This window comes from Simochromis diagramma, unplaced genomic scaffold (genome assembly GCF_900408965.1).
Source record: "Simochromis diagramma unplaced genomic scaffold, fSimDia1.1 OVJJ01000419.1, whole genome shotgun sequence".
In the NCBI taxonomy this organism is placed as follows: domain Eukaryota; kingdom Metazoa; phylum Chordata; class Actinopteri; order Cichliformes; family Cichlidae; genus Simochromis; species Simochromis diagramma.
Window position 1 is genome coordinate 52,099 of NW_024387244.1, and position 26,453 is coordinate 78,551.

General features: G+C 42.8%; 2 protein-coding genes across 3 annotated transcripts; both read right to left on the reverse strand.

The window, feature by feature from the left end:
- Positions 1-1,183: 1,183 nt before the first annotated feature.
- Positions 1,184-15,866, reverse strand: LOC120747138 (guanine nucleotide-binding protein subunit beta-4). 2 transcript variants are annotated; one of them, XM_040052794.1, is made up of 11 exons: positions 15,062-15,866; positions 10,619-10,823; positions 10,295-10,333; positions 9,839-9,945; positions 9,164-9,178; positions 8,067-8,130; positions 7,556-7,718; positions 6,711-6,777; positions 6,282-6,483; positions 5,442-5,658; positions 1,184-4,927 (listed from the first exon to the last, which is right to left on the reverse strand). In XM_040052794.1, the coding sequence occupies exons 2-11, from the start codon at positions 10,673-10,675 to the stop codon at positions 4,821-4,823; spliced, it is 1,038 nt and encodes a 345-aa protein (XP_039908728.1). In that variant the 5' UTR covers positions 10,676-10,823; positions 15,062-15,866; the 3' UTR covers positions 1,184-4,820. The 2 variants fall into 2 exon arrangements, with proteins under 2 accessions (XP_039908728.1, XP_039908729.1); XM_040052795.1 differs by lacking the exon at positions 9,164-9,178 and having other exon boundaries at positions 15,062-15,862.
- A 6,859-nt stretch (positions 15,867-22,725) lies between these two features.
- Positions 22,726-26,452, reverse strand: aldh7a1 (aldehyde dehydrogenase 7 family, member A1). Its single transcript, XM_040052791.1, has 2 exons — positions 26,339-26,452; positions 22,726-24,895 (listed from the first exon to the last, which is right to left on the reverse strand). Exon 2 carries the CDS (start codon positions 24,888-24,890, stop codon positions 23,262-23,264), a length of 1,629 nt encoding a protein of 542 aa, XP_039908725.1. The 5' UTR covers positions 24,891-24,895; positions 26,339-26,452; the 3' UTR covers positions 22,726-23,261.
- Position 26,453: the final 1 nt, after the last annotated feature.

Below are 26,453 nucleotides of genomic sequence, written 5' to 3' on the forward strand. Positions count from 1 at the left end.
AGCAAATCTGAGAGTGAATGCAGTGCTGTTATTAGGATACACATTGCTTCCAACCAGCGATTTGGTTACCACAACTACTTGTAATCTGTCACTGAATTAGGAGGCTGGTTTGGTGTGACTAGAGCCATAAAAGCAACACACAAAAAAAACAGCTTGGCATATGAACTGTGCAGGATTTTGTTTTTCTTTTAAGGACTGAGGTTCTCCGAGTATGTTTGCAGTTCCCTAAGAATACAGACTCATTTTATATTAGTGGTTTATAGCTTGATGACTTGATTCACTTGTTAGCAAGACATTTGCTACGAGTCTCCACAGCAACTCATGACGAAGGCACCTGCGCGTTGTTTTAACTTCTAAGTAAATAACGATCAAATGACTCGTATGTGCTTTACATAATAGTTAAAAAGAGCATTTTGAGCTCAACAAACTACCTCACTGACTGACTTCTGTGTGTAGATGTGTTTCACAGTTATATGGGCGGGAAAGTTTGCGTGAGTGTGCGCTGTGTATTTGTTTGCAAAGACCATCCATGTTTTCTTGGTTAAAAGCTTTTTATTGGTTACAATAATTCATGGTAACGTATCAGTATCACCACGCCACTGTACAAATACAAAAAAAAAAGGTCTGGTGTGAAAAAAAAGACTATAAAAATTATTCCATAACAAGTGATTATAATTTCACACAATAGCACTGTAAGAGAATTATCATGGCACCAAGTCCCTGGTCTTTACTGGCTTAAAACATAATAAATAAATCAAACGAAGGAAGTTTCAGAACAGTAAGTCAAAGTAGATTTGAAGGGCAGTGCATTTTCTTGTGACCATGCGGTGGCGGCGGTGGTCCTGTAATGCTAATGGGGAATACTTTTTCCTCCGATGAGCGACTTTCAGAAACAACTTTTTCATTTTCTGATGAACTTGCACGGCCTTTGCCAAAAATACTGCGAACGCGTGCAGCAATGACGTTTGCAAGCCTGCTCTGAGGTTCAACATCTGCACTGCACGCGCCAAAGCTGCTGAAAAGCAACAGCGTGCAGTCAAGTCTACTTCAATAATGAACACACTGGGGTTTTTGGTACTTTTGGACTCTAAAAGTATCAAAAAAGGACATCACGTAGGGCTGCGGGGATGGAAAAGACTTCAGGTAAATACAACAGTTAGATGAAGTCAAGCACCTGTATTTGTTTTTTTTTTTTGACTGAAGAGTTTCCTGCTCTACTTGCATGAGCGAACGGCACAGGCACATAAAAGGATTACTGTTCCCGGGTTCCAGCTGCTAATAGTGCTGAATTACAGAGCGACAAGATGGTTGTCTGCTAAGTCACTGTCAGTACTGCAGACAAACCCCCCCCCCCACACACACACACACACTCCCTTCCTTTTAAGCTGTTAAGGGCTAAGGTGGTTTTTTTTTTCACAGCTAATGTTGGCAAATGAAAGTGAAAAAACTAAAGGAACAGTTCAACATTGTGGGAAAGGTGTTTACTCACTTCCTGGCACGGGGACTCGCACGCTAAGATGACAGAGATGGATCCTATTTATTCTTTAAAAGCGCCGAAAGGAAGGCAAAATCTCACAACAATATTTAGAGGCTGCATATTTCTGTACAGTCATCGTTTGCCTCTCTAGGAAACCCTGCCTTTCATTATTCTTCATTGTGTGGATCTCAGAATAAAGCGCTATGGCTGAATGCAGCTCAGGTAGTATGAATACGAGTCCATTTAATCTTGAAGTTGTTTGTTTTTACAGGAAAAATGTTGAGAAAAGTGTTTTTCCTCATTAAGAGAAGCACTTTTAATTGTGACAAAGGCCGTTATGAAGCTGAACACAAACACGCAGCATCTAGTTACTGTCAGGCATCACAGACAGTGCACCTCTACCAGTTTACAGACTCAGCTGCTCAGAGTCACACTAGATTAATAAATAAAGTCTAATTTGTACATTTTGGTCACGTTATGCTAATGACACACGAGTGTCAAGTAATTAACCCGCGATCGTGCGGTTTGAAGGTCACACTCTTATCACAAACACCAGGATGGAGGCTTTGGATGTTCTTGGTGATGAATTTGTGGCAGTTTAACCCTGATGGATCACGTCTGATATGTGTGGTTTTGTGAGTTTGAGACTTCCACATCGTTACTGTGAATTTTTCCCAGTGAAAGAAATGTCTCAATACATTTTTAAGCATAAATTGGAAAAACAAACCCATTCATGTATTATGTTGTCTGGTTTCTGTGACAGTCTGACTATTACAGTTTGTATTTACAGTGCCATCCAGTGACATTTTAATTAACTTTAATATTCTGATACGACTGCAAGAAAGCACATTTCCCAAAATTTCATACTGCTTCTTTAAATTCAAGCTGAGGACCCGTGAACACCTTATGTCCACCGACCTGAATAGAAAAATGAGCTCTGTCAGCACTCTGGGAAAACTCATCGTCCTCTCCTCATCATCACCGTCACATGTAAGCAGCCGCCCTGTTTGATCATCAAACACCAGACTGGATTTAAAATCAGACGCTGAGGTGACTTTTGATTTGATGGAGGAAGAGGAGGAGGCTGCCACTGGAGTACAGTGAGCTAATGTGTAGTTTTCAGTTCACAGCTCAAGGTCTGTGGGTAACTTTGGCACCAGTCTAACACTTGGATCTATACGTTATCTACAAACGTCATCAGATTACACCCCACACACACCTCACAAAGATATTCTCAGGTTCAAAAACTAGAACTGCTTTTTAACATTTGCTGAAAAAGGACTTTCATGATGCAAAGCTGTGACGAAGCAGCAGACGGGTCAGCAGACTGACACGGGGGCAAACGGGCATCTCACACATACTACAAACTGATCTGCAGTGGTAATATTAGAAAGCAGAGTTGTATAAAAGGTGCTGCCGAGCACTCGTTCTAAGCTGTCTGTGGTGTTGCGGTGGGTTTTCTGCAGGCACGCCTTCTTTTTGTAGTGTTCTACGGGGAAAACGTTCTTATTGATCAGCGCCTAAACAGGAAGCGTGAGAGAAAAACATTACGGTAGCTGAAGCTAGTTTAACCTCTGATTATGAATGATATCGTAAGGCAGAATGGAGACACGATAGTTCCACATCCACAGGTGCACCAACCCTCGTTATCCAGCCGTGCGGCTCAATGTTTACATCTATAAATAGGCACCTGAGACAGCTGATGGATAGGTCCAACTCACACACGTCACATGTGTGAGTGCGTGTGTGAGTGTTTAAAGCCTTTTAAGGAGCTGAGAATAATGGAAGATGCACGATAAGAAAATACTTAAATCAGAATTACCACGTCTATGTGTAAATAAGTCACGTGTGCTCGACGGTTTAACATTTGTACTACAGTTCATGAGTGCTTTTCTAGCTCTCTACTAAGTGTACATTTCACTTGCCATATGTAACAGTTCATAATGTTTCTGTTGAAAACAGTGAAAGTGTTAAACCCTTAAAAATGTGTAGTTTTGTTTTTTCTTCTTGTTACAGGCCTGTGGTGGCACTGCTGTGACTTTGGGAGTGGCTGCCATGGTTCCAGTCACACACCTTGTTAATGACAAACAACCCATCCTTCATTGAAAAGAAACGTCACGGTGAGCTGTGGCAGTCATCCCTTCTTCTGACGGAGTCACTAATGTCCTTGGCGGTCCTGACATGAAGCTCCTCCTTTAAAGGGCCGCTCGGGGATAAGGTGTCCACTTGCAGCGCCGTTTTCTACACCGGCGTCATTCGAAGGGTGGTGCGTGATCTCAGATTGCGTAGGCCGTACGAAACAGGGATGCAACGACCTCCTCCAATCCTATCATTGCGACCGAAGCGGCCCCCTGAGCATCCACAGTCTACTCAAGCAGGGCCTCGGATAAAATAAAGTTTTCTATCTGAGTCTACAATTCACCAGTTTCTACGTTGGGGTTAAAGCTGGATCCAGACTTAAACCACAGCACTCCAATCACTTCCTTCCAAAATAAAAGACTGGTGGGAACGCTGGGATTCAGGCTTTTTTTGTTGGTTTTTGTTTTTTTTTTGTTTTTTTTTAAAAAGAGAGCGATCACAGCCATCATTGACATGAATGTAACATTTACAGGTACAGGGTGCATGAATGATGTCACCACCTGTAACCATGACACAGAGATACAGGTGAACAAGGTGAGTTTGATTTTTGGTTTAGGTGTCAGATCCTGTTTTCCTGCACGATGAATCGGCGTCACTAAATCAACGGGAAAATTTGGAAACGTTATGCTGCTTTGTATCCATTTAAACTCCCACACGATTTGGCATCTTGTTGCATTACATGAGTATGTCCATTCAAAATAAAATACAATATCAAAAATGATATTTATAAAAAAAAACAAAAAACAAAAAAAAAAAACACTAAACTCAAGGGCTGGAAATAATCTACAAAAATATATACATACACATTATATATGTATATATGATGCATATATACACACACAATGCTATACATATATATGTATATACTGTCTTTATATATAAATGTACATGTTAGACACCGATGCTAATCGTGTTGTTAGTCATGGTAACACATACCTTTGGAAAATTATTTGTGTGAGGACCAAATCTTCTTTTCTGTAACATTTTTACTGGACGCTCTGACTTCTGCTGCTGAGCAACAGCTCGGTGAACAACACTAAACATCTGGTGCTTTCTCACAGGTCACCAGCAGAGATGATAACTGGGGGCTGAGTTAAGGAGAGTCAGCTAACACAGTGTGTGCACCCGCCCAGTGATGAGTTGGGATATGCCGGGTGGGGTTGTGGAGGGAGGAGGGGGTAGTTTTTGAGTATGACAGGCTCGTTTAATTCCAGATCCGGAGGAAACTGTCCCAGGAGCCGGTGGCCACAGCCATGCCGTCGCCCGTCACTCCTAAGCAGCTCACTCTGTTGTCGTGGCCCGCTAACACACCTGGAGGGTGAAAAACAAACCACAGTCACAGGTTGGGTCAAAACAAACCTCCATCCCACTGAGAATCGAGCAGCTGTATAAAACATCAGCTGTATAAGTGATGCAGGCCTTCATGATGTCTGTATTCATCAGCTCGTGTTTTACATCCGTTATCTCGTCGAAAACAAAAGTCCACTGGTTTCACTGGTTTGAATTTAAATAAACACACTTCAGAAGAGTTGAATTCAGTTTGCGTGCATTTCCCTCACTTCATCCGAGTCCTTCAACTCTAAATAATACCACAACCTTAATGGGACCAGTCGGACCCTGCTGTTGAACAATAAGAAATCTGAGATGCTGTATTTGCACAAGCAGCAACGTTCACTGACGTGCACGTCATTAGCTGACAGACGCCACCGATCGTTAAAAAGCACATGGGCGTCTTCATGAACACAAACTGTTTACAGGAGCTGAATAAGTTCTTGACATTTGTCAGTAGTAGAGAACCCACAATCAGAGTTCAGGTGTGACTCACCTGCACGCTCGCCCTTCAGCGTGTCCCAGACGTTGCAGTTGAAGTCATCATAGCCGGCCAGGAGCAGGCGGCCGCTCTTGGAGAACGCCACGGAGGTGATGCCGCAGATAATGTTGTCGTGGCTGTACGTCATCAGCTCCTGGTCTGCACGCAGATCAAACAGCCTGCAGGTGGCGTCATCAGAGCCCGTCCCAAAGGCATTCCCATTGGGGAAAAACTGTCGGGGGGGGACATGGATCGCGCAGATAAGTGATGAATTGTACGTTTTCAGGGTTTTGTCTCTAAGGAAGTCGTTTCTATGACGATGCCTGTTTTACACTGCCAGGAAAAGATTATAATACAGGAAGCATGACAACCAACACACTGATGATTATTGTTGTCAAACACTGACGTCAGCCGGCACTGTTCCTCCACAGGAAGGTGCTCAGCTTCAGTCTCTGTCACTCGCTCTGCTTTCATCACGCTGACATAAAGGCCGTGAACTTTAACCAGGCTTCACGTCGTCTTCAGGTTTTTAAAATGAGCCTTTTTCATTTGACTAAATGATAACTTTATTAATACATTTCAGTCAGACTTCACCCTCCACCCTCTTTGGCTGGGTGCTCTTCCTGCTCAACATTTGCTCCAGTATTATCCCGGTTCTCTGTCAGCCGTTTGTTTGGAATAAACACAGGATCAGCCCACAATTTTCCTAGAAGTCTGCTACGCGGAAGCGCTCATAAAAAAGATAAACACCAGGTCACATTTACTTCTAAAATGCTGAGACATAATCAATCTGCAATAGTCTTTGTGATCGTCGACGCTCCCATGTCTCCTTGCGATTAAATCTCGGGTACTCACGCTGACGGCATTGATGTCAGACACGTGGCCGGTGAACGACTGCCTGCACATGCCGTCGCGGATGTCCCACAGCTTGGAAGTGGCGTCGCAGGCTCCCGACACAAAGGTCTTGTAGTCTGGGCTCAAAGACAAGCTCATCACATCGCCTGTATGGCCAGAGAAGCTTGTAGTTTGCTGGCCCGTCTCTATGTCCCACAATGCACTGCAACAAGGAAGCAGGAAAGACATATGAATTCTTTATGAAAAATATGCTTTATTAGACTTTCTCATTCATGGATCGTATTGCAATATCATCGCAGTGATCAAAGGCTCTGCACGCAGCTTTACAAACCTCCTGTGATGACAACATGCACGTTACGCAGCTCGTAAGAGCGTCCGCAGTCTACTGCGAAACATCACTGGAATATTTGAATGGTTTAAACTGCTCACCAGGTGGTGTCTCCAGAGCTGGTGAGTATCTGGTTATCATCCAAGAAACGGCAGCAGGACAAATAACCTGGAGGCAAACAGAAGGTTCCAGATGAGACGAGGACTCCTGTGTGCTCCCCACTCACACTGTGTACTTCCTCTCTCCTACTGTCAGCTCTTCCACATGTTTCACACTGGCTGTGCTTCCTAATGCAACCCTAAAGGGATTAATGTCTCCTCCTGAAATCAAACTGGGGAGGTGTGAGCCACTACACTGTAGAAAAGCCCTTATGGCCCCCGTCAGCCAGGACATGCAGGATCTACAGCTACAGTACAGAAGTCAGATTGGATTCAAATGTTTAATATGAAAACAGAATAAATAAATATAAGGGTCGCTGGTCTCTCCCTCCCCCAGACTCGCCTGTCTAATCTTCACTATCTGATAAAAGCAACAAATAATAAAAAAGAAAGAAATATGAAAGATCTTATTGAGGGTCTGTGAATTATGACACTGTATCAGGGCCACATTAAGAAAAATATTATTCATTCTGAGAATAAAGTTGAAATGTGAAGATTGATGAATCAAATGACTCCACGCCAGCCTCTAAACCGGCTCATGTAGATGAGTTAGTGAAACGACTCAAATGTTTCGGATCAGTTCTGGTTTTCCTTCTGATCGCTGCAGCTTTCTGCAGAGCTCCCCAACATCCTCACACTTATCCCCACCCTGTGTTTACGAGCTAAAACACAAACGATGACTTTCTGAGACTCTGATGGACAGTTTCACTAACTTTTCCCCTTCATGGCTCTAGTGCTCGTTTGTGATTAACCGTCTGTATTTGTTTCTTGGCTGGGCGTGTGCTTACCTGTGTGTCCAGGTAGCTCTCTGGTGACGCGCACATTGCCTTCGCGGGTCTTCAGGCTGTATATGGAGCAGATGTTGTCCAAACCTCCGCAGGCCACGTAGTTTCCAGAAGGGGCGTAGGCGCACGTCATCACCCATGAAGAGCGCAGAGGGATGGCGTGCATCTGATTAAAAGGAAAGTGATTTCTTTATTAAATACAGTGAAAGCGCTTCATGTGGCGCCTTAGTTTGACTAAAAGCTTCAAGGCTGAGTTCAACTGATGAAAATTACATCAAAACATTATTTTCACTTATAGGAACTTAAGTAAAAAGGAAATGAAAGGATGGATTCTTCTATTTCTTCATCTGGTGCTGTTGCAAACAAAATAAAATAAAGAAAGTAGAAGCCATAATTAACTGATGCATACGTGAGAGATGAGGGTCTGAAATCACTATTTTACTTTGCACTGGGTTGGATCTTAATGCAGGTGCAGTTGTAGATGTTACAAAAATCACAACAAAAATAATCAAACCTTATTTGTTGTGTAGCTGTCCCAGATGATTAGCTTCCCATCTTGTGATGCACTGACAAGTAACCTAAAAACGAGGTGAGAAGAGCAGCGTGACTCTGAGCTCGTGGTGAAAAGCCTACACGAGCTAAGCTGCATGCACCCGGTTTCATTAAAAGCAATGAGAGCCAGCCTTGCAAGTTACTGCGCTGCACTGTCAGCCTGGTTACAACGCTCTCACTTCTTCTCCCGCTGGAAGCCTCTTCGTCCCAGGTAATGTCCCACTCTATGGAATATTTATTACCCCAGTTACATAAAAGTCTACTGTCGGGTGGGAAAGCGCTAGAAAGAAGCAGAGGTGGGGCGGCTAAATGTATCGGCAGCAAAAATAGCCCCGAGAAAAGGTGGAGTCAGAGATGGGTACGATAGGGTGAGATCTACAGATGGTGCAGATGCAGAAACAGCTGGAACCCCTCCCTCCTATCCTGACTGGGTGTTTCCATCTCTCCGGGGACAGGAAGTAGCTTGTTGGTGCTGCGGTACAAATCAAGAGGAGAGCTATCATGCTCAAATGTCAGTAGCTGTATACAAAACAAACAGTGGCCACCTGCAGGGTCACCTGGAGGGTGCGAGGCACACCCAGGCACACATTCACACCTACACACCAACGAGGACACACCTGTTAATAAAAACTACTAACTACAAAAACAGAGACACTTATTAATCTGTATCTACCAACGTATTGCCTAAGGATTAGTGATGTGCATGCACACTCATGGTGACATTAACTGCTCCGTCTCAGTGCTCATAACTGCAGCAAACCGTTAAAAAGGCAGTTTGTAAGCTTGAATTCATCGAGCACTCAGTGCATGTAGCGACAGCTGAAGATTTCCTCACTGGTAAAATTTGAAATATATTAATTATTTTAAAAAATGTTCTGATTTTAGGAACTTACAAACTGCATCCTTAAGAAGATTATTAAATAAGCTGTGGTAGCTGTGATTACTATTGTGCTCACAGTAAAACGGTGCTCGTCCCATGTATGGTGGTATTAGTCATATTAATAGACAGGTAGCAGTAAAAACATGAACAGCAGTAGTGGTAGTAGTTTAGCCCCACACCTGGGACTGTCGTCACTGCACCAGTGCATTGCATTGGAAGACAGACACAAAGAAAGAGAGTGACACACACACACACAAAGATACAATTTTTAACAGCAATAAATACGAGAGGTTGTGAACCTCACGACTGTAAATTCATTTTTGTTGTGCAGCACACTTTCACCTGGAGCTCGTGTTGATCTACAAACTGTTAATAAATGTTGTATAAATGAAGCATCAACGGAGATTAATCCAGGATGTGACTGAGGATTTATGGTTATGACTGCTTTCTAAAAGGTGTGTTCATATTTGATTTCAATAAAAAGCAGACCATCAGCCCCACAGGCAGACTCCATGTAGTCTGACCATGGTCATTCTGTTACTGACCAACCAGAACTCAAATTCAGTGCCAGCACACAGCCAGCTAGAGACAAAGCAGATCAACTACTGCCAATTCAGAAAAGATGCTATCAGGCGAAGCAGCATCTCAGTGAATACAAGTCCAACATTCACTGCTCTGGACTCCTCCAGCAGAAAACAGCTGAGTGATTAATGTACGAATGCTCCAATACAACAAAAACCAAAGCAGTAGTAAGCAAACGCTCAATGAAAGAGCAGAAGAAGAACACTGCTCGAGTGAATTTCACATCCTGGCTGCAGTTAATAATTCTGTTGTCTGTATAACCAGCACACTACCTGGAGTCACTCCCCCAGTGCATTGCATAGATCTTGGCCAGGTGGCCCCTGAGAGTGCGTCGCGTCCGCATCTGTATCCGGCCCACCGAGTCCAGACCAGCTGTGATCTGCCAAAACACAGGAAGAAGTGTCAGCGGTTACACTAGAAGGCTCACACACACTCATCAGTGGACACCAAAAACAGGCCATTATCTGTCGACGAGGCAGCGGGGCGAACGTTAGACGAGCTCACGCTGCTGCACGTCTGTGGGATATTTATATGGATCCAATGACAGCATGTGTAAATACTGACACACTGAGATCCCCGGTTTTTATTCTGATTTACATGAGATATAACTGATCAAATTTATGTAATTTTTCACACATTATTCACAAGTAACACGTGTGGCAAAAAGATCTACCAATGAACCGAATGGTAAATGCATTTGTAGATATATAGTAACCTTAAACTCGTACCTGTGACAGAGTGGAGTCACTACAGGCTTTTCTGGCATCCTGCAACGTAACAAAACGGGAAATGTTAGCATATTCGACCACCACGTAGCAAATGGCTCATCAATGTGTTTAAACCTGCTGTGATTCACTGCCAGTCGCAGAGATGATCAAACAGCAATCACACAGACCGACTGATGTTTATTCAATTGACGGTCTGACAAAAGTTACACACGTCACAGTGTCGCTGCGTGCAGTGAACACACAGAGGCGCACGTGTGATGTACGCACACACACAAAAACAACAACAATATAAACAAAAAAAGCACAAACAGCATGTCGTCGTACCCGAATCTGATTGCGTAGTTGCTCAGCTTCCTGTCGCAATTGTTCCAGCTCGCTCATTGTTTCGCTGATGGGCCACGCTCTGCTCCAAACACCGACTACGCTGGGAAAACACACGTGCCTGCTCACACACGCATGCAAACTCACACGCGCACACACACACACGCACACACACACATGCACTCACGCACACTTTACCAGCTGACGCCTGCAAGAAAGACAGAAGAAACACTTTTAGGTTGAAGGATGGGAAACAAACACAAGTATCCTGTTTGGGTTCACACCAAAGAAGAAGGTGCTGCAGAGGGTGGGGCCGGGCGGAGCTCCAAGGGTGGTCTGGCTCTTCAAACACCCTCCTCAGTCTGGTTCAAAAGGCCATCTGAGCCAGGCTCTGACCTTTACTGGCTCAATCAGCCTTTTGTGTTGCTGCATTGCACTGGCTGCTCCGCCCGCTGTCTGTGTTTTTGTGTTGAATGTGCTCTGTTGTGTACTGTGGGCAGATCTGGATTGTCTATTTGATAACATGTCCAAGTGGGGAAAAAAGCATATATTTTTCAGTTTGTGTGTGAGTGTCTATCTAAATGTGTGTGTCAGGGTTAAGTGCGTCATCCCTTTGCAGATGCATGCGCACAAACATGCACGCGCACATGCCGGTTGCCACTTCCTTTACCTTGGGGAGTCTGAATGTGGGTCACAGAGCACTTACACACTCCTTGGAAATGTTTGGACAGCAGCCCCCCTCCACACGCCTCCAACATACCTCGCCCCGCCCCCTGACTTTCCACTCTGTTTCACAGTCCAGAAGACAAACTCAGGGAGATTAAATTTTTTAGTCCCGTTTTCTAAAATTCAACAATTAAACCAAGTTCAGTCTTTCCTCTTCACAGGAAACAGTGCAGATGTAACGAGGAGGATGTTTGTGTTTCAGCTTCAGTTTTGCCGATGCTTTAAAGCCGTAGTACACGAGGTAATTCATGAGCACAATCGTGGAAAAAAAGGCAGGTAAACAACTTAAGATAATGATAAGATGTTTATACAGTTCAGATGACTTATCTCGACATCACTTGAGCTGGTTTTGGCCCGTTTTTCCACTGCACTGACACAACAGAGACCTCGACTGCTCGTCGTGGCCTTGGCTCAGCCAACGGGGTCTTTGACAGGCACTGCAACGCTCTCAGCGCTTCCCCAGCTGACGCAACCCCCACTAAGAAGGGTCTGGGCGTCAGCTCTCCAGTGACGTGCCCCCACGCTATCACTGCTATGGATCCACTACCCTGTACCTCTCTGCCACATCACCATGTGCCTCTCGTGGAGGACCATAACACCCAGTTTGACCTTCTCCACCTCCTGGTTATGCTGGGAGATGACGTGAGAAATAATTCAGCTTCATAATGCTGACAGACAGAAGGATATCCAACCAGAATAAAACTGCAAGCACTGATTTATGGGAGTGTCACATGAATGTTCATATTCCAGTAGTGATTATTATTCATTCAGCAGCTAAAACAGAACACATGAAAGTGCTGTCGTAAGCACAAAGACAGGCAAAACACACGCTCATACAACATTTACGTGTAGTGACTTACAGTTGTGAAACTCGGGTCGTTTGTGTATGTGTGTATTTTTTCCCTCCACTTGTGTGATTTGAATCATGCGTGCAGCCAGTGAGCTGGCCTACAAAGACCTAGATCATGGCGCAGGATCAGGCGCAACAAAAGCGGAGCTGTGTGTTGCAGCTGCCCATTGTTTAGTATGTGGTGCCAGTATAGCAGATAGGTCTGCTTGGCACCGCCGCCACATTTGGGGCCTCTGCGATAGGCCACGGGAGGCCACAATTGCTACTTCTCTGCACAACATCCAAGCACACAGCCCTCCGTGCATTCATTCATCTTGTTCAGCCTGGTGCTCCCAGTGGCCGACAGGACACCGCGGTGCCTAAACTGGGATAAAACATCTGCTGCCTGCTTCAAACTGTGGACATGTAAGACAGAAAGGCACTGGTGGAAATAATCACAAACGCTACATTTTATTTTGAAAACTGACCACAGGCATTTTCGGCTGCTCCCTTATTTCCCAAAGGATCAGGACAGCGGACAGATGTGCATCTTTGATTGTGCAAAGACTCCAGGCCTGGGCCCAGCACTAGCTGCCGATGCCCCGAGCCCGGGTGTGTCTCCTCCTGGTCTCATACCGCAGAGCTTTCACAATACAGGTGAATGTGTCACCTGGTAAATCACTGAGAATAATCTCAACAAACAGCTTAAGCATCACTCAGTGTTTGTGCACAAAATGTTTAGCTATAAAGCCAAAGTGACTTTTATTTAATTACTTCTCATTAACAGCAGCAATCAAATGTAATGAGTAATGACTTAAGTACTGATCAATATAGTTCACAAAGTGTTTCACAAAGTATCAAATCATCAGGACAAAGAACATTTTAATTAAGACACGAGAAATCTATAAAATAAGTAAAAACTACAATATATTAAAATGTCATTTAGATTTGTTACAGTAACAGAAAAAACACACATGGCCTCAAAGCCTGCAGTATAATAATCTTTATTTTGAAACTCACCGTTTTTAGTTTCTTTGAATGTTAATTAATAGTTTTATAGTTTGACTATGATACTGGCTGCTGTTGCTGCTTTTATGACTTAATCAATACTGCGAACCTGTCTGTGTTTATCATGTGTGAGGAATACAAACGTTATCTGAACTGTATCCAACTCCAAGACACATAAGTTCACTGCTCGCTCACTAAACTCTACATCTGTGTCAGACTGTTCAGTGTCTGCTCCTGCAGACGCACAGACACAGTAGTTCATGTTAAGGCAGAACTACACCTAAGGACACCATGGGAACTCCAAAGGCAAATCCTATGAGATCTGAATCAGAAAAATCCAACTGTGAGAACACACAGTGGTCTAGTTTGGTTAACAGAGCAGCAGCTTTAGGGGCACGGCAAAATGAAATGAGCAGGAGGTTTACCAACATCCAGGTGTGGACACACTTGGGCCTGCTGTGAGCACCTTATACCAGTGCTTACAGTAAGTTGTCCATATTATGACTTCTGAAATCATATCTTATACCTGTATACAGCACAAATCCTCTTATTATTAAAAAGAATGACTTACACCTTCACATAGTTTGCTTGTGATAAAATTTTAATTACTTGGAATCAATCAGTGCTCTAAACCAACGTTTTTCAGGCTCTTGTCTAGCGAGCACTCAAAGCACTTTATACAATATGCCTTGTTCACACAAGGTCTTTTTGCTTTGTCTAAGTGCTCTATCACCCTCAGATGAAGGCATCAATATCTGGGATCGAACCACCGAGCTTCCGATTACTAGATAAGATTGACTAGTATTAGATTTTTTGTTTGTTTGTCTTCAGCTGATGCCACGTGTTGGGTTATTTGTTAGAAAACACACCAAAAAGACAAAACGTGATTTGTAGTGAATGTGCACCTACTGAAATGAGTAGGAGGCAGCAGGGCAACTCCACAGGTGTGAACTTGTTCAGGTGACCTACAGACTATTGCAGACATCTAGAGAATGAAGCAAATATCTGAAAAATGTCCCGTATGGTGAGGCTTCCTGCAATAACTAGAGCACATATGAAACTGCACAGGAAATATGCGCCATGATTATGATTTCATTGCTTCCACACTTGTTCTGAAGTAGGTTAATGCTTAAATAAAATCCCCCCAAAGCGTCACACTGCTCTGGGTCAAAGCAGAGGCCCAAACCCGAGCATACTCAGTTTATAGTGGGACATGAACCTCTGCGAAACACCCGAGCTGCGGACACTTGTGACTTTAGAAGTCATCCTTCCGATCATCTTATCGACCAATCAGTTAGGCGGTCTAGCTTTCCCCACATTTAAAAGCTTTTTGTTTAAACAGTGAAACACTTTACTATGCAAAGACCAAAAGCAAAATGTATTCCATTTTTGCAAATGTGTAAAGACACTGAATACATCCGTGACACACGGACCAAAGAGCAGGAGCCAAACGGCGCGGCACCAGTTGATGCTCAGAGGAAGGCTGTCATGTATATTTAGTAGAAAAGGAAAAGAAAATCTACGCAGCCACATATGAGAGAACCAGATGTATGAAATGGAAATATCTGAACTGCTGTCTGCCCAGTGAAGGGTTTTGCCCCTACAGTTCCGCCTGACAGTGTGTAAAAGGCCGCGTTTGGTGAGCAGAGAAATTTCAACAACGTAAAGCTTTTAGCTTAGAGAAAGAAAACAGCGCAGCCCGGGAACAGTTATTTCAACACTGCTGCCTGGAGCGAAACAGCTAACGGCGGTTTTTGCATATCAGCCGAGCTCAATGTAAAACAAACAAAAACAGCCGCGACCAGAGCAGGAAATAGCGTTTGTAAAAGAAAAATAAAAAAAAAACGCCACCAAAATATCAAGACTTGAGTGCACGTCCTCACCTGAAAACAGGCGGTTTGGGGCTCCGTCCGTCCTTCAGTCCGAGTCACACCGATCCGTTTTCACACGACAACCATGGCCACAGCTGTGAGGGAATCGCAAAGGGAGCCGTGCTAATTTTAAGCCCGTTTTAATCGGTTTAAATGGTCAGAAGCGAGCGCGACTCGTGTCGGATTTGACTAAAATTTTCACCAAGCAGGCTAATCACCACACCCATGAAAGTGGGAACATAGCAACAGCCTACGCTGAGGGGTGCCCGCTACATGACACATTCATATTCATGTTTCCTTGTTAATACAACAACTTATAGTGTAACAATGTCGTACTAAATTAGTTATAATTACGTCAATAATCTCGAGGAATCATTAAAAACACTTTAACTAGCTCTAGAAATATCTATAATGACTCGTACACCCTACGGGCGAAATGGTACCGTCTGGCAGCTCCCTCTACAAAAAGGAACCGAATGGGATACAGGAAACAAATATTAGACCTAAAAAGCCAGTCATTGTAGTGATTCAAACGACAGTCATCTAAGGTTTGCAAACTCCACCTTTGCCCTCTCATTCAAATACAAACTGAGTTAATAACGCAGACACTGCAGTAGAAGTGAAAGGTGAGGAGACTGCAGTGTTTTTAACAACTTCACGAATGTAGTCTGTCAACAGCAACAGTTGTGACCACATAGACTAGCGATGGCTGATACGTGAAGGTACCTGCAGGTCTGCTGTAGAGCTTCGCACCGTGAAAGGCCAGACAAGAAATTAACCGATTAATCAAAATCAAAAATGAGTGGTAAGTGCAGCTCTAAAATGTGTATGACAAACATAGCTCGCTCCCCATCATCAAAGTAGCAGAAATATTTGTCTACTTTCTCTAGTCATCCTTTGGTTTCTTGACAGTTTAATGGATTTCGTTGCTTTACTATTCAGACAAATCTAATGAGTGAGTTAGAATTATAAATCTGTCTAAAACAAACTGAAATCCCTCAGGAGACAGCTGTGCCAAGTGTCACCCTGGCACACAGCAGTTGGCCTGCAGTGGGTTCATTGAAAACGATCTCTCTCCATTAGGACAGGATGAATATTTAATGGGGCCAATGAAAGGGAGCAGTGGGATAGGCTTTTCCATATCTCTGCACGAGCCATAATCAATGGAAGGGAGATGAAAGTTTTCCAGCGCCTGGTTTCCTTTCGGAGTTGCATGGGGGCAGATTAAGTCTAATTTAATTCATACACACAGCAGTAGTATGAGGATTAGGATTACCATGATAGTAGAGACATATGCCTTGGATGGTTTGCCATTAGTGCCAATGGGATTACATTTTCTTCTTCTTTCTTTCAAACTGCATTTCGTTGCCCTGTACCTGTGCATGTGCAATGACAATAAAGTTGAATTCTATTCTATTCTATTTATTTTACAGTGTTAATTTGCACAGCCTCGGAACAGGATATTATTCACAGTATGTTTTATTCATTAGCCTGTATTCATACATTAAAACCACACATTCTACAGCACTTAGCAAAATAGAAATTGGATCCGTAGGATGACACCAGCCAAAACCACAATCAATAATTTGCCCATGTGTTATAGAAAATACATCTTATCAGTCATAATAAAGATAATCAGAACATTTAAGTGGATTTAGTATTACTGTTTCATTTATAGCGTGCTTGTAAAGTTGTACTAACAAGTTTAAGCCAGCCGGTTTCACAGATGACATAATACTGGGTCACCCTTTAGCGTTTTGTCAGATCATGTCTGAAGTTACGCAAAAATAGACTCCTAATTGCACAAGGTAGAGCTAAATCATGCAGCCTGAACACCGCTACAGCTCAGCTCTAGTCATGCGCTACATTAGTCAACACTGAGTGCTGTAGTTTTTTGTTTTTTTTTGTGTTTTTGTAGTGTTTTGGATCAGAGATTGGTTTTAAATAGAAGATAACTGCCTAAGAAGAAGTCAGCTTGTGTTCTCTCTCTATAGTGAGCAAAAAAGACTGAATTCATTAACCAGCTGAGAATCGCAGTCAGTGTGTCCAAAAGCACATCCTAGGCCAATCAGGTCCCTTGGTCCATTGCTTAGCAACCAGGAAGGAAGAAGCAGGGTTGGGTTGGGGGGAGCAAATTGACACTGTAAAAATAGAACATCAATAGCCTGGTGTGTGAAAAAAAGAAAGACACATGTTGCCGAGGCTATAAATAGTGTCCTGGAGCCTGGAACAGGTATTGTGTACAGTAGCTTTGTCGTGTTGTTGTACATTTTTGCATTTATTCGAATTTAGCAACACAGCTCAATGCACAGCAGTCATGCAAGTGAATAACATCATTTGAATTTTATGATGATTTTATGGTGTAGGAGAAACAGCAAGAACTGACGTACCTGTATACTGCTGACTACAAGTCATCCCAAAACCATCAACAGGTCGGCACAATTTAGATTTTTCTGTTTGTCAGCGTGGATACAAAATTCTCAGCATGCTGTAATAATACATTTCAGCATATTATCACTCATGTTTATGGAAATCCATAAGGGGAGGGGGTTAGGGTTTGTTTGTTTTTCGTTTTAGTTAATAAATAATAAATAATAATAATATAAAATCACCAGGATAATATCTGATCTTTCTGCCTCATATCATAAATCTGTGTGCATATTGTTCAGGGGAATTCCAGTGATCTTTTCTCATATTACACCACCTTTATATATGACATTTTTAAACTGGGTAATGCATGTGTCTCGTGTAGAACAGTGTGCTCAAAAATAGATCTATCATATCCAATTCAGTTTCACAGGACTGCTCAATAATGACCCCAAAACGTGGGGGATCCGATCGAGTGGAGATAATGGGACGTCAATCCTCCACCTCCTAAATGTTGGGTTTTTTTTAATCCCGATGTTTCGATTTTAGGCAACATGCCGTCACACCCCCATGTAATACTTTCACTGTATCAGAGGCAATTAAAATGTGTAGCAACAGTAAAAGGCTTTATCGGGGCCGTCTTATCCACCAGACATCTCCCGGGGAGGCAGGCCGTTGTCAGGGTAACCCTCACAAATGGCAACTGACGTCAAAAAGGTAGGAGAAATACCAGGGAGAGCCAGAGCTGCTATGCATAATGGATTATTGAAAAAAAAAGGCCCTCTTGAAGAGTGCAAAGTGACTTAAAATATGCGTGCCTTGCTGAGCTCACCAGTCCTGTCTCCCTCTGTGTGATGAGGAAAATAGATGTTGGCAAATTCTGGGTTTTACTTGCAGACTGCCACAGCTTAGCCTTGATTGGCCCTTGTTAAATTATGTATTTTGAGTAAAAGCTTGACAGAGAACAATCTCTGCATTTGGACACATAATGGTCTATATCCTGTCCTGTGACCTCTGTGTCATTTGTCAAAGTGCTGTGCCACTCCTCATTCCGTTATGTTTTGCTTCCAAAGAGCCAGGCTGCTTTCTGGAGCAGTGGGTCCAGGCTTCCCGAAGGTCTTTCAAACTTTTTCTTTGGACATTGTCTGCTTTTGGTGCAATACGTGGTCCAAAAACATGGCATATCTCAGCATAGTGTGCAGTGCGTTATTAAAAAAAATGTAGGAGACTGGCCTACAAAAACTATCTACAGCAGAGGATCAGTATGCGAATCAAATCTAGGAAAGACCTGACACATGATGCATTTGAGAGATGCATCTTATGTTCAAGTCTCACAAATGGTCTCAGAGGAAAGGTGTCTGTCAAGAGCCATTCTTAAGGAAGGGAAACAGAGAGAGGTGAAGGCTGAGGTTTGCCAAATTACACAAGAACTGGACAGAAAATCAGTAACAGCAGGCGTCTGGAGTGAATCCTAATTTGAAAGTTTATGTTCAAATTGTTGTCAATATTTACAGAAGAGGTGAGGAGACACTGTGTCTTCAGCTCTGCCATGGTTTTGACGCTTCATTCAGCGGGGGTCTTGGCAATTGATGTCATTATGAACTCATAAAAATAACATGAAGGGTTTAGGTTCTTGTCTAATCTCAGTGCTATTCCTGGGCCATGAGAGTGTCACACAGCAGCAGCTTGGCGAAGAACCCTTCTGTGATCATGCCTCGCGTGTTGTGCTGGGAATCACGCTCTCCTCGATCAACGACTGTGAAGTCATGTACTGCTGCTGTCCACATTGGTAGAGCAAAACAGAAGTATGGACATGTAATACAGAAGTGACACTGTGTCCATTTTGGAGAAGATAATACATCTATATGTATGGATCTGTGTGATGCCATTATTATGACATCATTAACTTTTTCACATAGAATAAAATCAGGTTTAATTTTATTTTTTTTTGCCCACGAAGCTTTATGTCTCCAGCACACAACATTAAATTACAAGAAGAAAAATTTAGAGCAAGAGTGTTTTTCTATAATGTTAATATCCAGGTTAAAATCAAATAAATGTACTAGTGTCCAAAAATTTATCTATTTGTTGAAAAGCTGCATATTTTTTGATGCTATATTTTCACTGTGGGTTTCAAAAATACACAATTTCCACATTTATTAATCAAACGATGCCCTCAATTACATTACGGAAGAGCAACCCTTAATCTTTTGATTTAGGGAGAAGCTGCGGAGGAAATGTGCAAACAGAAGAAGTGAGAGTGTTTCGGTCCAGGGGAATCCCAGACACTTCTGTAAACCAGGGGTGCAACAAGCAGCACAAAGCATGAACCAACATGCTCTGAGTTTCCAAAGAAGTCGATCACACATCAGTATTGAGGGAGTGAGGAATAACCTTGGTGTGCTAATACCACCCTTTGCAGAGGCCGCCAAACAGCTTCAACCCTCCAACGCCACATGATCATTAATTTATTACCACGAGCACACTATTTCTTTCCCTTTTTTTTTTGACTTGACATTTTGGTGCACCACAGATTTTTAACATGAGATAAGACCTACAGTTCACCTCTGCACTGCCTCAAAACCAACTTTATACCAGGTACAAAGTCTGAGTTCACAACCTCACTAAACACCACAGTCACCAGCGTTTCCTCTATTACACTGCAAACACCAAAAGGTGAGTTAAGTGCCAGATCTGAGTTTTAGTAAGGTTTATACTGCAGACTTTAGCCTCGGAAACATAATTTTTCTATGTAAAAAAATATTTAAATATTATATTAAAACAGTAGGAATATTCTCATTTGTACTTGAATGTATACAGTATTCAGTATTCCTAAGTACATTTTCCCTGGTAAATATAGAGGTTACTGCGCCAATACATCATTGCTGTGAATCAAAAAGCTTGACATTAAAAAAAAAAAAAGAATGAAAGCTTTTCTACCTTTTCCAGTGCAGATGAGGAGGGGAAGTGGCTGTTTCTGCATATGTCCTAAATGGCATGGATTATGAGTCGCACAGAGCGCCGTGGTTTCAGTTCTTCCTTTCAGCTGTGAGTGTAGATGCTGCCAGGAGGAGCAGCAAATGGAGAGCTAGAGGATGGAGAGCTACTGAGTGGGAGGGTGATGGGGGAGACAAAGGATAGCCAATGGAGTAGTTTTTCTATTAAAGGGACAGAGTTGATTTCTTCAGTACTAGTTGAAGAAGGTAAATAAATAGAAATGAAAGAATAATCCCACTTTTTTTTTTTTATTTTCCCACCAAAAAACTTGTTGCAGGTCCCTTGGCAGGTGGCCCCACATGTGTTTTCATACAGGGCTTCCTAGAAGAACAGCATAAACAAAATTGGCTCCAAAATACTCATCAACCTTTGACATGATTCTGACGCGCATCTTCAAACATGAGCATTTATAGTTTGAGACATCTGTGTGACTTCTTATTTTACCATTCCTGTATATGAAAACTTGTTTCTGTCACTGAAAAAAAAACTTTTTTTTTCCCATTTGTGAGTCAAAATTTTGAGTTAATTTCTTAGAATTTCAATTTAAAAATATCCAAGACAATAACTCAAAACTGAGAAAATTACTGCTTAATTGCTTTACCTGGTAAATTTTTTAAGATTTATTTTTAATGGCAGAAACGCGCTTCTATTCATACACAGCCTGTATATACTTGTTTAGACACTGCCTCATGTCTACACCATTTTTGTAAATGATCCATTCCCACAGTAACACTTTTGTCCAGTATGTGCTTCCTTTCTGTAACGGTTTAGAATATTCTAAGACAAAAATGAAATGGGTTGATTCAACAGCATCCTTCTGAGATTGTGGTCCATTTTTACATAATAGCAGCAACTGCGTGACGTCTGTTCCACTAAATCTCACAGGTGCTCTAATGGATTGAGATCTGGTGACTTGAGGTCATTTGAGTACAGTGAACTCATTGTCATGTTCAGAAACCCAGTTTGAGATTACCCGAGCTTTGTGCCACAGCTCACTCTCCTGCTGGAAGCAGAAGACGGCTACACTGTGCTAATACAGGCGAGCTATTTCCTTTAGCAACCGCTGAGTGTTGTTGCTGATGGACACGGTCAGCAACAACACTCAGGTAGGGTGTGGTTAAATGATGATCAGTTGGTACTGAGGGGTCCAAAGTGTGCCATAAAAACATCCCTCACACTATTAGAGTACAAGCAGACTGAAGCATTAATAGAAAGCACAGTGGATCCATGCTTTCATGTCATTCACCCCAAAATCTGACCCCACCATCTGGATGTCACACAGAGGACTCATCAGACGAGCTAGCATCTTTCCAATATTCCGTTGCCAGTTATGGTGAGGCTGAGTTGTTACCTGTTCTTGCCGAGAGTAGCATCAGGTGTAGCATCAGGGGTGCTGGTTGTTCAGAGATGCTCTTCTGCCTACCTTAGTGATATTTGAGTTGCTTCTTATTAGATTAAAACAGTCTGGCTCAGTCGCTCAAAATTACCTTTCTTCCCCATTCTGATGCTTGGATGTGTCTACATGCCTAAATAGAGCTGCTGCCATGTGACTGTCTGATATTTGCATTAACGAGCAGTTCAACAGATGTCCCTTTGTTGTACCTAACAACGTGACAGTATTTAAACAGTGCTCAGAGCATATCATACCATGTCGACTGAATCATCGCAGTAATCAGCAGCTGCAAAGTTCCATAAAATTAAACCATGTCAAATATAATAAATATGTACGCTGCTTGTTTATATATGATTTTTTGTCTTCTCGTCCCTCTGTGTACATCTTAACTAAAATCCAGGATTGTAATTCTAAAAATAATAAGATGGAGCAGAGCTAAACTAAAAACTTTCATTTTCAAAGTCAGTCACATTAAAATGCAACAGGCTAATAACTTTGATCATCTCTTTCCAACTTTTTCACAAAACCTGGCCTTTATTGGACATTACACTGATGTGTACCTGCAGAGAGATTTTCCCAGTCACCCTTTCGCCCAGCGTGGGAAAAATGCACCGACAACGCTTTTTCACTGAAGAACAATTTCATGGTTGTTTATTATAAACCAAAGAGCCAAAAAGGCACTGACCTGGCCTCTAACCCCCCCATCCAAATCTAACTGAGCGTCTGTGTTCCAGGACAGGCCCAAGTCACGGGAGTAACTTCCTTGTCAGTGCATGTCGAACATGGAAATTATTAGCGCACACATTATTTGTTTAAAGAAGAAGATATATGTTCATGATCCAAATTTTACTGGGATTTGACTATTGCACTTGGGTTCTCTCAGTGAAAGCATTAAAATACGAAATATCCACAGACAGTACACATGTCAACCCATTGCCTTTTATTGTCGTTTGGTTGCCTGGAAAATACTGTGTATTATAGAAATTACAGTATATTCATGCGTTAACTGGGTGCAAAACAGCCAGTGTTGAGTACGCAACATTTCTGTTAATGGTGAACTGCAACGATCAACACATTTACAACTTTGTCTAGTTTTTCTTCCAAAATGTAACGATTGTAATCGATTAGCCAAACTTCATTAAGTTTGGCTGATCGATTAGCCAAACTTCATTAAGTTTGGCTGATCGATTAGCCAAACTTCATTAAGTGCTTGTAGAAAGGTGCACACATTTGGGGGAAAATTTAACCTTGGAAAAAAAAAAACTCCTGAAACCGTTTTAAATCCAGAATATTTTTAAACTACATTCATACAGATACAGTTATCCTATGTGACTGAGACAGATCTAAACACAAGCTGACCTTTCTGAATGCAAATGCATTACCATGCATTTCACTTGGCCATTCAAACTATTTAGTGTTGTCCTCCGGGCTCATCGACGCTTAAAGCCGGCTGGCTCACTCAAACTTGATTCCCTGGGCCAGAGGAAGATCCTTGCTGTAATTGATTGTGCATGTCGAGCGCCTCATGTACTGCTTCCATGAATCACTGCCTGACTCTCTTCCACCGCCTGTATGTTTCTCCCCACCAAAAGCTCCTCCGATCTCTGCTCCGCTCGTGGGAATGTTGACATTTACGATGCCACAATCTGACCCTCTGGGGCCAAGCCAACGGAAAACCCGGCCTAGATCTTTGGTAAAGATGCTGCTGGACAGACCCTGCTTCACCTCATTGTTCCAGGCAAACGCCTCCTCCTCTGTCTTGAACTTCAGGACATACAGGATGGGGACAAAGGTTTCGGTGTGGACAATAGAGGCATCATGAGCCAGTCCTGTAATGATGGTGGGCTCTACATAATTTCCAGGACGGTCCATCACCTTTCCTCCACAGACCACAGTGCCGCCCTGCTGCTTTGCCTGCTCGATGGCAGCCAGGTACTGCTCGACAGCTTGCTTGGTGTGCAGAGGACCATAGAGGGTGCTGGGGTCCCAGGGGTCTCCGATGCGGACTTGTTTATAGGCCTTGGCGAGCCTTTCAACCACTGTGTCATGAACGCTCTCGTGCAGCATCAACCTCCTGGTTGTGGTGCAGCGCTGGCCAGCGGTTCCGACGGAAGCGAAGACGGCAGAGGGCACCACGAGATTCAGGTCAGCATCTTCAAACACGATAATGGCGTTGTTGCCACCGAGCTCCAGCAGCTTGCGCCCAAACCTTTCTTGCACCATCATGGCCACCATCTTGCCAACATAAGTGCTGCCAGTAAAGGACAACAGATCCACACGCTCATCCTTTGCCATGGCCGTGCCGATATCTGCTCCGCCACAGGTCATGGAGCAGATTGAGCCGGGGAGATTGTTCTGCTCCAGCACCTCAGCCACGATCTTGGTAACTGCAACACTTGTGAGAGGAGTGGTCGGAGCTCCTTTCCAGAGGCAGACGTTGCCGCAGGTCAGAGCGATGGCGTTGTTCCAGCCGTAGACAGCTACGGGGAAGTTGAAGGCGGTGATAATGCCGACCAGGCCGACTGGGTTCCACTGTTCGATGAGGGCGTGACCCGGTCTCTCTGAAGGCAGGATGGGCCCACCGATCATTCTAGACAGACCAACTGCATAATCACAGACGTCAACGTACTCCTGAACTTCACCAACTCCCTCAACATAGATTTTGCCCATTTCCAGTGACACCAGACTTCCAAGTACTTTAATCTTTTTTCTCAATGCATCCCCAATCTGTCTCACAATCTCCCCTCTTTTAGGAGCGGGAATGTCTGCCCACAACTTCCAAGCCTCCTTCGTCTTCTGAACAGTCTCTTCATACTCCGCCAAAGTAGCCTGGGTAACTCTGGCAATTGGTTCATTGTTGGCAGGGCAGTATGACGTGATAACCTCCCCACTACCTCCCCAGCTACCGTTGTAAACACCTGGGTTGTCCTCAGACAAACCCAGCTCTTTGAGCCACGCGTATTTGGGCTGGTTGATCAGGAGACTTGACATAGCTGCTGACTGCTGGCACTGGGCAAGTGCAAATTTACTTCTTAAGAGGAGCCTGCTGTGCCGAGCAAGGGTCAGTGTGGGGCAGCGCTGCATGAGTGCTGGAAGGAAGCAAAGTTAAAAATTTATTTTGCACTAAAGAGAATTCATAAATAATTATTGACATTTCAGCTTTAAAGTGAAAAAAGGAATGAAAACTACATTCTAGACCTAAAAGAGATGTCTTAAATCCTCCATACAACAATGGAGCTTAAAGTTATATAAAGGCAGCAAAAAACCTAAACTACATTTGAAAGGCTGAAAAAACCCAAAAAGGTTTGATATTTTTCCCCTACAGGGTGATGAGCCGCCAGCTTCACTGCAACATTTAACATTTGGCTTTAAATATTTAGATCTAATAAAATGAGCTATTTTTCATAACTTTCCACAAAAATAAAAATGTGAACATAATGTAGGTCTGGTAATGCAAGACGTTATTATTATTAACGAAGCGACCTTCAGCTGCTCCCTGTATTCACAAAGGGTCACCACAGCAGGCAGCGCTGGCTGTCGGATTTTTGTAAAGAGTGGCCTTTCTGACGAAGTCTCAGAGAAACTCTGTTAGGTGAATGTGTAACCCACCAGACTGTGTTGACTTTGTTACTACAACTAATTCAATTCATTAATTAATCTATAAATCAACCAATTAACCTATAGCTAACATTAAGGCAAAAAAATTAACAAGTGCTAAGTTTCATACTCTTTAGAAAGTAAACATAATCTTATTGATGTGTCATTATTAGCCAAAGGAACATTTTGATGATACCACCTTGAAACAACAGAGGTATCTCCAATTTTCTGATGTTTTATGGATGAAAAAAAATGCAAATTGATTTAAATTAATCAATAACAAAAATACATGCTTGTTATCGCACAACCAGTGTTACTGTCTTGGTCTAATATTGCAGGTTGTTAACAAACAACAGCCAACTGGGCCTCATAAGTAACCCATAAAAAGATAAAACTTTCAAAGATATATTCATATTAACTTTGAATGAATAACATGGTAAACATCACTATTGCGACATGTATGAACCTACATATTACATAAAAAGTGTATTTTAGTAATTAGAAATCGAGAAGAGGCGCAGTTATATAAACACCTTTCCTGAGGCTACTCTGCTACTGTCCAGCAAGTTCCTTAACCATTTCCACCGTGCGCTTGCGCAATTAACCCAACACCGGACAAACACGAAGCTGGAAAACTTGGATTGAGCTGCAGAAGCTGGACAATGATGACGCATAACGTGTAATCTAAGGATTGCATTTCCGATATTCTAATATAAGCGTGTCCGTACAACAGCGCTGCTGCTTTTTCAGCGTGGACATGCTCGCTTAGAACAGAGTTAATGTTTTGAGTCTGACCGTGACCGTGACTCAAGGTCCTCCACTTTTCATTCACCAACACCAGCGTGTACTCATCAAGGCTGCACGTGCACGATCCGTGCATCGGTTTTTAATCTTTAAAGTTACATTTGAGACACTTATGACGAGTTTTAACTCACGTCGATATGAAATCCTCAGGGCCACGTCCACTCCAAAGCATGGAAGTACTCGCAGTCACTTCCGCCTATCACCGTGGAAACGGAAGTACTGAGAATTGCTGCTCTCTGATTGGAC